A 17,295-nucleotide genomic window follows, 5' to 3' on the forward strand; every position below is an offset into this window, starting at 1 on the left:
GCACACACAGAACAACAACAAAGACTTTCCCCCCTCCCAGATGTGAAAGCATCTTGTCCCCTTATTGGTCCTTCTGGTCAGGTGTCACTAGGTTATGTGAGCTTCTTAACCCTTTACAGGTAAAAGAGGAATTAACCCTTAACTGCATGTTTATGACACTTTGTAACTTAGGTCACTAACTTTGTTTGCTCAATGGGAAAAAATCGCAAGATTTTGATGTGCATGTACTCTGACTTTGGAAAAATCAGATCAATTATTTGAAATTCAAGCCAATTACTATCTTATTAAAGAAAGAGAACAGAATTTAACCACTGTTGATCTAGGGAGTAAAAAGGGACTGTGTTCCAGGCAAAAAACAAAACCCCACCACCATATTCACTTAACGCTTTGTAGACTTCATAAATTTTTACTGAGATTAGTTTAAAATTCCAGGTTGGTTAAACACATAAATAAGAATACCCGTTCCTGAGCCTTTCAAAACAAAAGTATCTTGCATTTACAACTGCTGCAAAAAAACAAAAATGACACAAACAAAAACACCAAAAACCCAACAATCTCCACCCAAAACCCATAGCTTCCTGAAAAGCATACTTCAAGCTTTAATTACTAGCTTTTCTGGCATGGGTAGTTTTAGCACCTTGGAAAATGAGTTTTAAAAGTACTTGACTTTTCCCAACCAGCCAGTAGGTAGGGCTGGAGAGATTAAAACTTTCCTTAGTTCACATTTTTTATTCCTTTGGGGTTGGGAATAAATACCAACAAACTCCCTTCCTTTTATTTTATTTCAACAGGAGTGTGTGGGCGTGCACTATGTGTGGGAGGAAGGAGTGTTGACTGATTTGCCCCACAGAGAACAAAAGCTTGCATCCCCAAATTCCACAGATCTTCTGAATCTGAAGCTCAGTCCCAAAAATCCTGCCTTACTCTGCCGTGCTCTTCCTGCAATGCCCCAGTCAAATGCCCCAGTCACTTCCCTGCGTGAGCAGATTCCCTCAGGCCTCTCTGATTCATGCTAGTTCCTTAACTGACTCCTCTCCTACCAACCACCAGGCTCCTGAAGTGACCCATCTACCCTTACCAGTCCCACGTTTAAGGATCAGATTGTGATCCAACAGCGGCGTCAGTTTGTCTGGACAGGGCTGGCTCCAGGCACCAGCAAAGGAAGAAGGTGCTTGGGGCGGCCAATGGAAAGGGGTGGCACGTCCGGGTCTTTGGTGGCAATTCGGCGGCGGGTCCCTCAGTCCCTCTCAGAGCGAAGGACCCACTGCCGAATTGCCACCAAAGAATGAAGTGGCGCATTAGAGCTGCCGCCGAAGTGCCGCCAATCGCAGCTTTATCTTCTTTTTTTTTTTTTTCCCCGCTTCGCCGCTTGGGGCGGCAAAAAAGCTGGAGCCAGCCCTGTGTCTGGATACAGTCTGGGGTTTGGGAATGGTTTCCAGCAGTCGTAAAATGGGAGCTGAGTCTCACTCCTGGCAGAAGTCCTAAGCCACCCTCTTCTTCTTTCCAGATCTACTAGTAAACAGCCACTTCCCAGGTTTTAGCCAGTTGCAAAATGGCCATTTCTATAGGAGCCTGATCCCAAGCCCATTGAAATCAGTGGGAAAACTCCCGTTGATGTCACTGAGCTTTGGATCAGGCCCCAGGAGTTATTTATCCCTTTCTTGCACAGTTACATCCACAAGTACCTCTATCTTTTTGACTTAATGAATAATTTAATAATTTCTGGTCAAAGGCTCTGCCATTTCTCCAAAGGGGTATGCCAAAACCAATGACCCATAGAATCACAGTGAAGTTTGGTGCTCTACTTGTTTTCTTTAATTAACCAGTCTGGACTTGACTATGGGGAAATTAAACAGTACTTTGGTTTTCAAGAAGTTTGCAAGAATACACGTGTTTATGCAAAACTGATCTCAGGCTTTTTGTGGGCCAAGTGCAGACAACACTTCATGGAGTCCATAGCGGTTGGAAACTGGGGCCGGGGTAAGTGCTAACAGTGAGAGGACATTGGCCAGTTCAGATTCAGAGATGGTTTTTTAATGTTCAATGAGACTCCCCTCTGACCCCAGTGGGCTCAGAGGAGGGAGAGATTAGGAAGTAGATCTTGAGGTGGGGGAGGGACTGCTGAACTATCTCTGCCAGTAATATTTTTGCTCAGGAATGCACCAGATGGCAGGTATTTTCTAGAGATGAGCTCACACCAAGAACGCAGAATGTGAACCCTCTCATGCCTAGTACTGGGATATGTGAACTTCACCAGATAGAGTCCTCTCTCTAGTATTCTCCAGAAATGTTCCCCATGCAATACCCTAGTTCCCCACTACAAGGGCTTTATTCACTCCTTCAGCTCTTGGCAAATTATTTCAGCACTCCTGAGGAGGGAGACAGGATTATTTGGGAGAAATCAGGAGGACTAGCGCTTAGTACAGGGGTGGGCAAACTTTTTGGCCTGAGGGCCACATCGGGGTTCCAAAACTGTATGGAGGATTGGGTAGGGAAGGCTGTGCCTTCCCAAACAGCCTGGCCCCTGCCCTTTATCCGCCCCCTGCCACTTCCTGCCCCCTTCAGAACCCCCCACCAATCCAACCCCCCCTGCTCCTTGTCCCCTGACTGCCCTCCTCCTGGAGTCCCCTGCCCCTAACTGCCCCCCCCAGGACCCCAACCCCCCCCCACCCCCCCCCCCACTCCCTGTCCCCTGACTGCCCTGACCCCTATCCACACCCCCTGACAGGCCCCCCAGGACTCCCACGCCTATCCAATGCCCCCTGTTCCCCATCCCCTGACCGCCCCCCCCGAACCTCCACCCCATCCAACTGCCCCTTGTCTGCCCCCCAGAATCCCCTGCCCCTTATACAACCCTCCCACCCCCTTACCATGCTGCTCAGAGCACCAGGACTGGCAGCCACACCACCCAGCCAGAGCCAGCCACGCCGCCACGCAGCCTAGAGTACCAGGGCAGGCCAGCAGCTCTGGCAGGCCGGCGGCTCTCACAGCCGCGCTGCCCGGCAGGAGCTCGCAGCCCTGCCACCCAGAGCACTGGTGGCATGGGGAGCTGAGGCTGCAGGGGAGGGGCCAGGGGGTAGCCTCCCTGGCTGGGAGCTCAAGGGCCAGGCAGGACGGTCCCGTGGGCCGGATGTGGCCCGCAGGCCGTAGTTTGCCCACCTCTGGCTTAGTAGGTGGGTGGAGGAATTGATTTTTTTTTTCTTTAAAATGGAATGGGAGTGTGACATTTGTATACTGCAATCTCATTGGTTGAAGGGAGTCAACAACAGGGACCACAAAGTGTAGCCTATAGGACTAACCTGCTTGCTTACATATATATATCTTTTCTTATAGTTTAAGTATTTGGTTTATTGTAATACTTTAATATAAATCTATAAACCTAAGTTGGGCTGTAATACAAGAGACCTACAGGCCATATCCTGTATGTTAAGCTAAGGCAAAGTTAGCACATTTATATTAAGACTTTTACCCAGAAAAATAAAGTTGACCTTTATCTTGTTATTCAAATAGATAAAGTACCCACGCCTATCTCTTAGACCTTTACCTAGACCAATAGACAATGAAGAATGGCATAGGGGTTTTTTCAATGTTGTACCCACAGACTTAACAAGTACACCACAGAGACTGATGTGTGTACATACCTGTCATCGATACGCACATACATACTAGCCTATGGGGTAAGTGTACCCTAACATTTCTGCGGGTGAGGAATGAAATTTGGGCAGAAGAGGAAGGATTACCAGCATTTGCCCTATAAAAGAGGTGACCCACCTCAACAGAGCTCTCTGCATTCTCACTTACTCCATTCTTGCTCCATCTCCATTCTCACTTTACTCTATTCTCATTTACTTCCTCCACTCTATCTATTCTATCTATCTACGATGATTGCTACTATCAAGTTGTTGGGGTTTTTCTGTTTTTACAAAAGCTGGAATCTTATTGCCCAGATTTATCCACAGGAGGCAGAGTGTCAGATCTTGTGGTGAAAGAATATATACAAAGATAAATAAATGTTGGGTTAAGGCCTGTGTAACCAGGGGTAGCATACTTTGGGTTCTTTCACCACAAGATCTGACAACTTGTTTTGAGTACTTTGGCACTCTATACCTCAAAGCAGCTCCCTGGACCCCCATATTCACCCCAGATAATTATGATATAATTCATATAAAGCATGCCGTGTTCTTACATGAATGCCATGTTCATATGGGAAATCATGAGCTGCTGAAATCCATTGTTCTGTCCAAATATGTACATCATTAGTGTGTATGAAGATGAGATTTTGCTGGATGGTTGTTACTGAGATGTGTTGTAAGTCTAAGAGTCTCTAATGCTAAATCTGAAGCGCTAAAATTGACTTTGCTCGAATTTGGGGACGCAAATCGACGGTATTGGCCTCCAGGAGCTATCCCAGAGTGCTCCATTGTGACTGCTCTGGACAGCACTTTGAGCTCTGATGCACTAGCCAGGTATGCAGGAAAAGCCCCTGGAACTTTTGAATTTCATTTCCTGTTTGGTCAGCGTGGTGAACTCAGCAGCACAAGTGACCATGCAGTCCCTTCAGAATTGTAGAGTGTAGAATATTTCCCCCTCCCCCTATCATCTTCGTCCCTGAGGTTATCGCAGATTAGAAGGCGAAAAAAACGCACTTGTGATGACATGTTTTCCGAGCTCATGCAGTCCTCCCGCACTGATAGGGTACAGCTAATGCATGCAGGCATTCAGTGGCAGAGGCCAGGAAAGAATTAAGTGAGCGCGAAGAGCGGAGGCAGGATGTGATGCTGAGGCTAATGGGGGAGCAAACGGACATGATGAAGCATCTGTTGGAGCTGCAGGAAAGCCACAAGAGCACAGACCCCCGATGCATCCACTGTATAACCGCCTCCCCTCCTCCCCATGTTTCATAGCCTCCTCACCCAGATGCCCAAGAATGTCGGGGGGAGGCTCCGGGCACCCAGCCACTCCACTCCAGAGGATGGCCCAAGCAACAGAAGGCTGTAATTCAAACAGTTTGCTTATTGTGGCCACACTAAAAATCAGTGTCGCCTTGTCCTTCCCTCCTCCCCCATCCCACCCAGGCTACCTTGTCCGTTGTCTCTCTCTCTCTCTCTCTCTCTTTTTTTTAATTAATAAAGAAAGAATGCATGGTTTCAAAACAATAGTTACTTTATTTCAAAGCGGGGAGAGGGTTGGCTTACAGGGAATTGCCTGGAATAAATTGCCTAGGGAGGTTGTGGAATCTCCATCTCTGGAGATATTTAAGAGTAGGTTAGATAAATGTCTATCAGGGATGGTCTAGACAGTATTTGGTCCTGCCATGCGGGCAGGGGACTGGACTCGATGACCTCTCGAGGTCCCTTCCAGTCCTAGAATCTATGAGAATCTATGAATTAAAATCAACAAAGGGGGCGGGTTCGCATCAAGGAGAAACACACACAACTGTCACACCGAAGCCTGGCCAGTCATGAAACTGGTTTTCAAAGCCTCTCTGATGCGCAGCGCACCTTGCAGTGCTCTTCTAATCGCCCTGGTGTCTGACTGTTCAAAATCAGATGCCAGGCGATTTTGTCTCAACCTCCCACCCTGCCATAAACGTCTCCCCCTTATTCTCATAGATATTATGGAGCATACAGCAAGCAGCAATAACAATGGGAATGTTGGTTGCGCTGAGGTCTGACCAACAGCGCCAGTGAGCTTTTAAACATCCAAAGGCACATTCTACCACCATTCTTCACTTGCTCAGCCTGTAGTTGAACTGCTCCTTACTACTGTCCAGGCTTCATGAACGGATCCCCCAAGCAGGAGAGCAGAGTTGCAGCGGAAGCAGTGGAGCCATACATCATGCCCTGGAGGTTGCTAGGAGCCGGGAAGGGAAGATGTTCCTAGAACCCCGGCCAAACTACGTCTGACAAAGACGGTTAGCAGTCCTACTGCACCGTCTGCTGCGAAGGCAAGGAGCTGCTGCTGTGTAGCAATGCCAGCTGCTGCAGGTGCTTCTGTGTCGAATGCTTGGAGGTCCGGGTAGGGCAAGGTACCTTGGCCAAGGCAAAAGAGCAAGAGCCCTCGAGCTGTTACATGTGTCAACCACAGAAGTGCTATGGGATGTTACAGCGCCAACCGGACTGGACTGTACAGCTGCAAGACTTCTTCACCAGTGACAAAGGACAGGAATATGATGCACCTAAAATCTAAAATGGCCCACACATTTCCCAGAGTCACTACCCTTGATAACAGAACGTCAATGATTGCATTGGTTACTTGGATCACAGCAGCCCCCACAGTAGACTTGGCCACAACAGCAGCGGTGACGGTGAGCTGAGCTGGCTCCATGCTTGTCGTGGTATGGCATCTGCATGGGTAACCCAGGAAAAAAGGCACGAAACGATTGTCTGCTGTTGCTTTCATGGAGGGAGGGGCAACTGACGACATGTACCCCAAACCACCCGCGACAATGTTTTTGCCCCATCAGGCATTGGTAGCTTAACCCAGAATTCCAATGGGTGGCAGAGACTGTGGGAACTGTGGGATAGCTACCCACAGTGCACCGCTCCGTAAGTCGATGCTAGCCACGGTAGCCAAGCATGAGGGTATTGGCCAATATTTTCATATCTTTATTAAGTATGGCTATTGGATAAGTAGAAATATAGTGAAGTGTCTTTTCCTGTTTTATGAGTAAGTATTATTTAGGCCTCAGCTAGTGTGAATGGGAGTCATTTCTTCTTGCAAGCCTTTATAAAACATTTTCTTTAAGAGCTGATGTATAAAATTTGGTGCTAAACCCATCAAAGCCAGTTGTATTTCCCCTTTGAAAGGCATTAATTGACTCTCTCTTAAAGTCTCTGAGATTGGCATAATTTGGGAAATTTTATGTTGTGTAATATCAACTTAAAATGGCAATTGAAGTCTCCTGGAGTACATATTTTGACTGCTCTAAAATTTAGAAAAGCTTGGATTTGAACAAACTTGTTTTTCCATATAAAAAAAACACTGCAAAATGACAGACTAAGTGGGGTTTCAACAGGGTGAGGCATATTCACCAAACTTGGAAGTAAGCTAATTAACATATTGGAAAATATAATGTGAGTACCCTAGTTAATCTCCCCTAGAGAACATCGTCAGAACTATAAACACACCAACAATCAGCAGCAATCAGTGTTTTCATAGATCCATTTAGCTTGTGTCTAGCAGTGACAAATTACAAAGTGAACAATAAGATATGGAAGCCATTTACAGTTGGATCTACATTTAGACAAGAGGATAGAACACTAGACTGGGACTGAGGAGATCTGCATTCTGTTCCTGGTTCTGCCACTGGCTTTCTGCGTGACCTTGGGCAAGTCATTTCTCCTCGCTGTGCCTCAATTTCCCAATCTGTAAAATGGGAGTAATGATTCTGACCTCAATTGTGGAGTATACTCTGTGATCTACTGATGAAAATGCAATATAAGAGCTATTATTTATATGCAAACCAAAATCAAGGCTGAGGTTGAGGTTCAAGTCAAAGGTTTTACACATCTGTAGTAGCAAGTCTTCATTCCTGTAAGGAGAGTTGTAGAATAATGTTCTTTTACAGCTGTGATGTCCTTTAATATATCTCAGCTAGGGAAACACTTCATTGGGCATAGGGAGACCATTGAGAGCTGCCAGTATATTTGCAACTGCTTCCTCTGTTATCATGCGAGTGGCCTTGTCTGTTTTAATGCCAAGGTGAGGAGTTATGAGAATGTTCTTTAGTTTTAATAATGGATGATCTCTGCAAAAAAAGGAATAAAAAAAGCCAGGTGTGGTTAAGATAGCTACTGGCATTATCCTAATTAATAAAGGCCCTGCTTCAGCAAAGCCCTTAAGCATGTTCTTAAATGTATGGACTTGTTTAATCTCATTAATGTTAATGGTATGTAAGTGTCTGCTTAAGAGCTTTGTGAATCGAGTTCAGTTTGTTTTGGGTGCTAATGGAATGTTTTAAGATTTTTATATCATTCCTTTGTGGAAGCACAGAAACTGATTTTCTGAGATAGGCAGCAATTTGTGACATGTATTGGAGGGAAGGATTAACTCTGTGATGCCATGGACTTTATCTACATGACTCAGATAATCGACATCCCTGCCCACTTGTTTAGTGCTCTAAAGTCATATGGGCCAATTCATTCCATGAGGTGTAGTTCTAGCAGCTTTATTTTTTTTAGAAGTTAAAGAGCATCCATGACTGAGAGACCCGCAAAACGTCAGTAAAATAAACAATATTGTACTGAGGAGACAAGACCTACAGGTAGGGTGACCAGACAGCAAATGTGAAAAATCGGGACGGGGGTGGAGGGTAATAGGAGCCTATCTAAGAAAAAGACCCAAAAATTGGGACTGACCCTATAAAATCGGGACATCTGGTCACCCTACCTACAGGGAATGGGAGAAGTGAGGCTGCTGAAGGTAGTCTGAGCAGTGGTGGCTCATTCAGTGTCTACCCATCACCATCATTTCTATTGCCCTGGGACTGGTGTTTTCTCCCTTCAGGTAAAGAGTTTGGAACCACAGCTGGTGCTGCTTCATTCTGTGATTCTGTGGTAGGCATTGGCCAAAGGACTTAGCTTGGCACATGCACTGCCCTCCTGCTATTTACTGCCTTTGGTGTTTGAATTTACCAGACTATGCATTCCGGCATGTTCCCAATCATAGTGCATAACATGATAGCATGCTAAATTCAGACACAGAGGGCAGCCATCTGTGCCAATCTCCAACCTCTGCCAAATCCCCATCTGCTGTGCCTTTTTGAGTATTTATTTCTTGTTCTCTTAAATATTTTTTGATTAAATACACACAGCTGTGTACCTGGGCAGTGGTTCAGGGTAGGTGACATCCAAAGCCGCAGCCTTGATAACACCAGTCTGAAGAGCTTCCACCAATGCATCTTGGTCTACTACTGGACCTGGGTTGAAATAACAGTGTACTTTCTTAATGCCATGTACAGATAATGTCAGGATAAAGATAAACAAACAAATAAAGGGAAAACTTCATTATCTGCTAATTTAGAAAAGAGATTTTAAATACTTAAAATTAAATACAAACAGATTTACAGCTCAAACACAAGAACTCTTGTTTAAGTGGTTAACACAATATTATTTAACATTTATATCATGTTTTTCCTCTTCAGAGTTCTTTGGAAACTCTGATAACCAATCCTCCAAACACCCCAATGAAGTGGGCAAATGTTAGTCATTTTACACAAAACAAACAGTTAACATTTTCAAATTGTTAATTTGCTCTTACATTGGGAGACATGTAGAGAGAGCCAGAATTTGAGGCACTAATTTTAAACAAAGCAATGAGATAAGTTTGCCATGTAAATGCAGAAGACGAGTGGTGTTATGGTTAAGAGTCATGGACCAGAGTCAGGAAATTCTAAATTCTGGTTACTACAGCAACCGTAACTCTATCCCCATGGCACATACATATATAACAGTTTGTTTTACTGTATATAGTTAGCAGTCTATATACATCTATAGGATTACATTGCATAAATTTAAATACTGTAATATATTTCAGAAACTTCATTGTAAAAAGCTGCTAAGGTTTCTAGGTCAGAACACTGTCACCACATCATTTATAGTACCCAAGCACTTAAAAGTAAGGAAATGAGTAGATAAGAACATAATACATTGTATACTGCCCGGTTCATAAGAATTGTATACATTAATCAACTCATATGCTTCATTGAGGACTACACACATGCTACATTTGCATATTTGAATCTACCGTGAATTATCAGGGTGTAAAAGAGCACCTGACAATCTTTTTTTTTTTTTTTTTTAAGGCAGAACATTTTCAGTCACTTCAAAGAAAAAACCAAAATCAGCCAAATGAAGTTTTATCAAACTTTTGAAAAAATTCTACCCCGGGAGAGGGCGGGAGGAGAGAGAGAGAAACACCCAGACAGCCGTTACTTAAGGTCATGGTAGCTTCAATCCTAACAGCAGTGTCATGCACCATTCCAGTTAGTTATTACAGCTTACCTAGCCAGCCACCACCCTCAAATGGACAGTACCATCCCAGTTCCCAACATCTCTGCTCCTTCTCATTCCCCAACACACACAAACCAAAAGTTCTTCATTTGAACTAGGGTGACCAGATGAGAGGAAGAAAATATCGGGACACGGGGGGGAGGGGGAGGGAGGAGCAAAAAAAAAAAAAAAAGAAGAAGAAGGGGGAACAAGGCAGGGGGGGAAAAAAAAAAAAAAAAAAAAGAGCAGAGTGCAAGGAGTACCGCGAAATATCGGGACTAATTGCATCCCGACCAAAGATCAATTGGGACACGGGACAAACGCCTAACTATCGGGAAGGTCCCGATTTTATCGGGACGTCTGGTCACCCTAATTTGAACCCAGTCAGCCCCCTGGAGATGGAGGGCGGGGGAGGAGCCTCTAGGAGTGTAGGCCCAAAGTTCGAACTCAGGCTCAAGCTTAACCCACCTTCTGTCTACACACAAATCAGGTTAACCCATGGCTCAGATCCAAGGTCCCAGGACCACATTGGGGTGGAGGGTCTGAGCCTGAGTGAAGCCGTGAACCATGGGTCAAGCCCTATTGCTTTGCAGTATAGACGCAATCCCACTGGACTCGTGCTCTGGGAGTCTGCCAAAAGTATCCCACAATCTCACAGGCTGACTTTCTTGATCTTCTGGACAGTCAAGTTTGGTGGACAGTCAAGTTTCCTACACTGCACCACGAACAAAGGGCTAGAGCAGCCACATTTTGGGAGGGTGCGAGGAAGTTTCGGATATGGGTGGTTGGACTTGGAACCATATAATGCAATGTAGACGCTGGAGCCCCAGGTTGAGCCCCAGAGTTCAACAATTCTTAACCTGGAGTTACCAATCAATGTAAATTCTCAAGCCCTAAGTTAACAAACCCAGGTTCTACTAAGTTCTGCGAGGCCTGGGCTTATATTGCAGTGTAGGAATACCCTCAAGAAACTGGGAGTCCTTGGTACACCAGTTATACTGCCCAGTGCAATTTGGTACTACACTCTGGAAGACAGGGGTTGTGCAATAGGACTATTACACTGTACCCTACCTCTGCTGATGTTAATGAGAGTAGCAGTGGGTTTCATCAGCTCTAACTCCTTCTTCCCAAACAGTTTATGTGTCTGTGGTGTCAGGCTCACGACCAGCATCACGAAATCTGACTGCTGGAGCAAGTCTTCTATCTTTGTACAATAAATGGCACCAACAGCCTGTTCTTCTTCCTCAGTTCTGATGAGAAATAAGAGTCATGTTGCATTAGAGGCAGTCTTGGTCATGGAAATGTTACATTTCTACCTTATGTTACTCCCAATGGTACTTTACTTTCCTAGTTTGTAGTTTGGGAACTATTTCCCCAGGATCACTGGTAACCAAACTAACCAGTTATGCGGTTTCAGAGAGTGCACAGTCGCAAAGGGGGAATGGATTTGACAGCCATTTGTAGGCTTAATTTCCTCTGGAAGGTGAAACTTGTGGAAAAGCAGAGGTAAAGGAAGTCTGTCTCCTAGGTTTGTTTTCAGTGGCACATGTGCATTGAGTGGTCCTGATCTCTTGACCATCCTTCAATAAGGCTCTTTTTATGAAGGATGGAAGTGGCAAAAGAGTTCCTTGGGCAAGAAGGACCATTCAGTGATGCTCCATGATTCAGATATAGAGATATTTTTAGTTTAAACTTTTTACAATGCAGAACTATTATATGGCTATCAATCCTAATCTTAATAAACTTCCCAGTTGTAGTTTGGGAACTAAAGGATAGTTTTTCGTAAGCACCTGTGAAAGTCAGGCTCACAAGTCCCATTGACTTTCAGTGGGATTTGTGCTCCTAAATCCACTAGGTGCTTTTGGAAAAACTTCTCCTTACACTGGTGAGTGAAGATGAATGAAGAACTAAAGAGTCAGATAAAAATATATGCTACAAAAAGACATTCTTGAGCAGGGACAAAACCCTGAAACTGCGGTGTCACGGTTGATCACGTGTTTTTTCTAACATATAGATTAAATTTCTCCTGCTGCTTAAGTCAACAACCAGAATGCAAATGAGATAGGAGTTGAACAAAACTACACTAAAGTTTTCAGGATGTTTATTTGGGTCTCACCCAGCACAAACATATACTACTTGAATGCTGTGGTGACGACGCAGGAAAGGAAACAGAACGCCAGGTCTGTGGTACGTAGCTTCTAAAGCCTCAAGCCAAAAGCCTCCTAGGAAAACTTTTCCTGGGGTTTTTATTCTTCTCCTTACTTTGTTTACAACTTATCTGAGTGGTTACATTCTTGCCCATTCAGAAGGCAGGCAGTATACATGAGCATGAGATTACAAACCCATCTCTTAAGCGCGTGAACACACCAGCTGCAAAGATGATGTCATTGTTGCCAATAAGTTTTCCAAACATAGGCGCTAGAACAAGGTCACTCCCGCCTCAATTCCGAGGGAACAGTTTGCCGTTCTTCAAGGCTTATGATTAGGGAGCAACACATTCCTACACTTGAATAGCTAGATACACATTTTACCCTTTGATAAAAATAAAATTTTAAAGGTACTTCAGAATAATAATTTTCACTTCTATTGCATCTTCCATCCAAGGATCCCAAATTGCTTTACAAACTAGAATTAAGCTTCACAACAACCTGGGTAAGTAAATTGTGCTACCAATTAGGATTCTAAGTTAATGGTAACCTGCAGAGGAAATTAAAAAATGGGTCTGTGCCTTTTTTGGCTCTTTATGATATATAAAAGAAGGCCTACAAGGTGGGTTGCACCCGCCCCGGTCATTTTTTCTGCTTGGTTTTTTTACTTTAGAAATATTAGGAATGTCACACATGGTCGTCTCTGGTTTTGTTGAAAGACTCAAATGTGTGTTGTGCATTCTCATCCTGTAGGTAAAGGGGCAAAAGTGCTGAATTTGAATGACAAAGACCTCCTTCCTCCCATGTGTTACTCAGGCATTTGAGTTAAAGAGTGTTACAAAGAAAGGGTGAAATCCTGACCCCACTGAAATCAATAGCAAAATTCTCACTGATGTCAATGGGACAAGGATTTCACCGAAAGAGTTTTAAACAGACTGACTAAAAATGTAATCACCTCTCAGTTATTTAGCTTTCCTTTTCTTGTAATGCCATAATCCTCCTATTTCTCCAGTCATCCACAGAATTTCAGGGAAATAAGACCAGAATTTCCAATTAAAAAAAATCAGCATAAAAAAATTGGAAAAAAACTTTCAAGCCCCTCTTTTAATTCTGCTGGCCACCTCAGCAAGCTACCAACAAAGCCAAGATTTAAAAAAATGCCTAAGTCCACATTTAGGTGTTTAAACATGGTTTTAGGAGCCTGACTTAAGGCAATCAATCATTTTGAAAATCTTGGCCTCTCCCCCTTACATCTCAATTCTTTGCTATAATCACAGGATCATCTGTTCTCTCTAAATGAAAATACCACAATTACACACTTCCTAGAAAAGGGTGGGGATGTTTTTAAAAAAATAACTACTGGTATATAATTATAAAGAAGTGAAAAATATATTCTGCTTTAATGGGGATCAAGTTTATTTTTTACCTCCGGTTCCTGTTGTGATACAGAATTTTCATTTCAAAAGCTTTGGCCCTCTTGGCCACCTTATACCCAATTCTGCCCATTCCAATGATACCAAGAGTAGCCCCACTGACTTCATCTCCTAGCCAGTCAGCAGCAAAACACGCAGTGTCTGGGGAAACTGCAATCTGACAGCCTGAAATGAAAAATACTGAATGAGAAATTGATTGGTTTCAAGATAGTGCAACAAAATGCCAGAATGTGGCCTTTAGGCATTACTGCAACATAAATGTTAAATAATAATTATTAAGAATAGAAAGACACTGTTTTAATGGGCTTTGCTTTTTTTTCCCCACCCCCTTCCCAGTATCCTATTTGAATCTTGAAAATATCAGCTTTCCCTGCTGTGTTGGGAACCTGTACCCTGCCCCATTGATTCTCCAGTTAACACAGAAAGACTGTTGCCCCTTAGGAAGTCTCTCCCAGACTTTGACCTGCATATGCCCTTGCCAAAAAAGTACTACACAGACGCGGTGGTAGTAGAAATCATTTCTTGCTTTGTTTAAGTTTGTTAGCATATGTATTGTGCTGTTAAAGCCATTTAAAGAATGAATGCCCTCCCTAGCCGTGTTCTGCTCCTTTAAGGAGCAGAGCACAGCCCCCCACCCCCACCCCCCAGAGGGAGGGGGCTAGCCCCAAGTCTTTCCGGTACCCCGTGCCTGCAAAAAATCTCTTGCTGGTACTGCATACTGGAGGGTACCACCCTACTTGCACTCCATTCTACAGCCCTGGTCAGAATACTATAGTAGTAATGCAGGGTTTGTTGTTATTAATGGAGAATAATATTGGATGTTTGTTATTTAAAACAAGGACAGCTTATCATGTTCACCTCTCCTGCTCTCCCTGGAAAGGAGAGCATTTGTCAGTAATTTATCTAAAGAATCCTAGATTATCAATTAAGCCCTAATTCTGGTTATAGAGTAAACTAAAGTTATCTTTATTTGCAGAACACAGAAAATAATGACTGTCACACCTGCTGATTGCTAGCCTGCCAACAGGGCAAGAGGATCTTATTACTAAAATCTGCCTTCTCAGACATTCCCAACTCTCCCAAATCATAAGCTGTGCATTGTGAAGCCTGTAGTGCAACTAGCCATGCCTAAAAATAAAATCTCAACTGTGCTAGACTCACAGCTGCCATGTTTTGTGCAGCTCCATGTGATATAAGGGAGAACAAGTCACTGATCTCCCCCTCATGGTCTCTCTGCTCCCCATGCAGTGGAAGCAGGTCTCAGGGGCAGGAGCATGTCTCCCTGGAACCCCTAAGAAACTGGAGGGAGGGTTGGGAAACAGAGGTGGCTAAAGGGAGCCAGGTTAATGGGAGAGAGGGAGTTTGACCAGGAGAGATCCTGGTGTGGCTTGAAGGTTGCTGGGGAATGAGGGGGGAATTGGTGGGGTAAACTGGAAAGCTCAGAGAGGACGAGACCTTGCAGCAGCTTCCCAAATTCTGCCCCTGATTCCATTAGCCTCCCCAGTTCTGCCCCTGTCCAGTCCAGACTCTTTTCTATGTGAATGTTAGACCAGCACTGCCTAGCCATGTTTTGGGCACAGGGCCATTAATTATTCTGAGCTCCTTCTGCAGGCGCTGAACAAAAATGTGGCAGGTTCACATGATAACTATGGTAATTTTTTTGTTTGTGTGATGAAGTGGTGGATTTTTAAACCAAACGTAATATTTATGGCTCTGGAGGAAGGTTTGCTATTATATGACAATAGTTTTAATGGAGGTCAAAGTTCAAGGTTTAAAACTAATGGCCCAGATTTTCATAATTGATTAGTGATTTTGCCTGCCTAACTTGAGACATTTTAAAGGGGCCTGATTTTCAGAGAGTGGTGAGTATGTGCTGTCTGTATCAGGCTCTTTAAAATTTCTCATGTAGGGTACCCAGAATCACTAGTTACTTTTCGTCAATAACACTATATTGCCACCACATCATGAAATAAATCCCTTACCACCAAACATCAGGCAACTTAAAATATTGTCAAGTGTTGAAAATACATTGTGGGGAAAGGGCATGAAATCTATGTCTGCACTTTGTCTGGAGATGGAAATCCAGGTTCTAGTGTGAATAGTGAGCCCTGCCCATACACTGGGATCACTTAAACAGAACTCGGTGACATTTTCCTCAAAGATTTTTCAACATAGTTTCAACTGGATAATGTGTTATAAACATATAGACAATCTGCCAAACTAGCCCTCATTATTAAAGACTGTGAGGTTTTAGTATTTCAGATGCATCTGATGAAGTGGGCTGTAGCCCACGAAAGCTTATGGTCAAATAAATTTGTTAGTCTCTAAGGTGTCACAAGTACTCCTGTTCTTTTTGCAGCTACAGACTAACACGGCTGCTACTCTGAAACCTGTTTAAATGCTCTTGTTCATCATCCAAATACATTTTCTGGGATTTAAACATTCACAGTTTATTACAATGGGAATAGTTCCAGGAAAATTCAAGTTAGTGGGAGAGACACATAAGATTTAAACGTTACCTTCCACCAGTCTTCTAGCAGATGCCAGCAGCAAAGCCATTCCGGTATCTGCTGTGGAGCTGGAAACAGCATGTGGAGCATTAGCCATTTTCACTCCAAAGCTAGAGATTAGTTTCAGATCCAAGTGATCCATTCCTACACCTGAATTTGCAATCACCTTCAAGTCAGGCAGGCTCTCGAGGAGTTCCCGGTTAATGATTGGTTTGTGCCACCACAAATAAATAGCTTGGACCTTTTTGCTCCAATGGTTTTTGTTTTTGAGAAATTCCTTCATGGTGATAAGGTGAAAGTGTTTCTTCAAGAATTCCACATGAGCTTCCAGCACACCATGTACACTGCCCACCTCATTAACCAAAAGCACAGGCAGCTCTCGCTGTTCCATGATCTGCAAGAGGAAAGAAAACAAATATTGCTAAATAATGTCAAAACATTTTCAAGAACCATTCAGCAGGATCTGCATCTTTGCTTTCCCGAATTGTGACAGCTACAGAAAAAGAACTTGTATACAAAATACTTGGATAGTAGGATAAACAAACCAGGTCAATTCAATGGCTCTTTTTTTGAATAATCTATTAACTGTATCCAAAAATGCAACATTCACAAAACTAAATCTGAACAAATTCTATTCCTTCTGGGCTTTAGGCTGTCACAGCACAGCTATAATGCTCTTGACACAATGTCCAAATTCATTCATGGTGGATGTCTTAGTTTCAGGCCATCCAGAGAGCATTTAATTTAAAAAACAAACAAACAAAAACTTGAGTCTAAATAATTCACATCTGACTGGACCAAATGTGATTCCTGTAAATAGTATTCAGATCATACTCTTGGACTTTGAACATTGGAGTTACCAAATACTTTTTAAACGCTTCACTGTTGAGGTTATTTGCAGCTACCTGTGCTGAAGAAATGTGAGAGAAATAAGTTACTAACCTTTCATAACTGCTGTTCTTTGAAATATGTTGCATGTGTCCAGTCCATTCTTGGTTGTGCGAATGCACTGTGCACAGTCACTGGAAACTTTTCAGTCAGAGGTAGCCAGAGACGACTCGTACCTGCTGATAGTGTGTGTGGGGGCATGCTCCGTGTGAGCATGCTCTGTAAATCTGGGGGGGCACATGCACATGCGTGAGGGCCTGATCCAGCCATCAGTGAAGTCAATGGGAATCATTCCAGTGACTTCAATGAGTACAGGATTAGGCCA

At 43.6% G+C, this 17,295-nt stretch overlaps 2 protein-coding genes across 3 annotated transcripts in view; both read right to left on the reverse strand.

Moving 5' to 3' along the window:
- The window catches only part of RBFA (ribosome binding factor A), a 48,033-nt gene extending 44,385 nt beyond the window's left edge, over positions 1–3,648 (reverse strand). Inside the window, exons 1-2 of the mRNA XM_026647314.2 lie at positions 3,642–3,648; positions 501–505 (exon numbers count right to left, since the gene is read on the reverse strand). Of these exons, the coding sequence (XP_026503099.1) occupies positions 501–505; positions 3,642–3,648 (12 nt within the window). The remainder of the gene's footprint in view (positions 1–500; positions 506–3,641) is intronic.
- Positions 3,649–6,522: 2,874 nt separating this feature from the next.
- LOC112113292 (glyoxylate/hydroxypyruvate reductase B-like) lies at positions 6,523–17,118 on the reverse strand. Of its 2 annotated transcripts, XM_026647320.1 has the most exons (6): positions 17,025–17,118; positions 16,092–16,476; positions 13,566–13,737; positions 11,064–11,242; positions 8,824–8,920; positions 6,523–7,750 (listed from the first exon to the last, which is right to left on the reverse strand). In XM_026647320.1, the coding sequence occupies exons 2-6, from the start codon at positions 16,471–16,473 to the stop codon at positions 7,597–7,599; spliced, it is 984 nt and encodes a 327-aa protein (XP_026503105.1). In that variant the 5' UTR covers positions 16,474–16,476; positions 17,025–17,118; the 3' UTR covers positions 6,523–7,596. The 2 variants fall into 2 exon arrangements, with proteins under 2 accessions (XP_026503105.1, XP_026503106.1); XM_026647321.1 differs by lacking the exon at positions 17,025–17,118 and having other exon boundaries at positions 16,092–16,479.
- Positions 17,119–17,295: the final 177 nt, after the last annotated feature.

This window comes from Terrapene carolina, unplaced genomic scaffold (assembly GCF_002925995.2).
Source record: "Terrapene carolina triunguis isolate 2854851 unplaced genomic scaffold, T_m_triunguis-2.0 Scaffold58, whole genome shotgun sequence".
NCBI classification, from domain to species: Eukaryota; Metazoa; Chordata; order Testudines; family Emydidae; genus Terrapene; species Terrapene triunguis.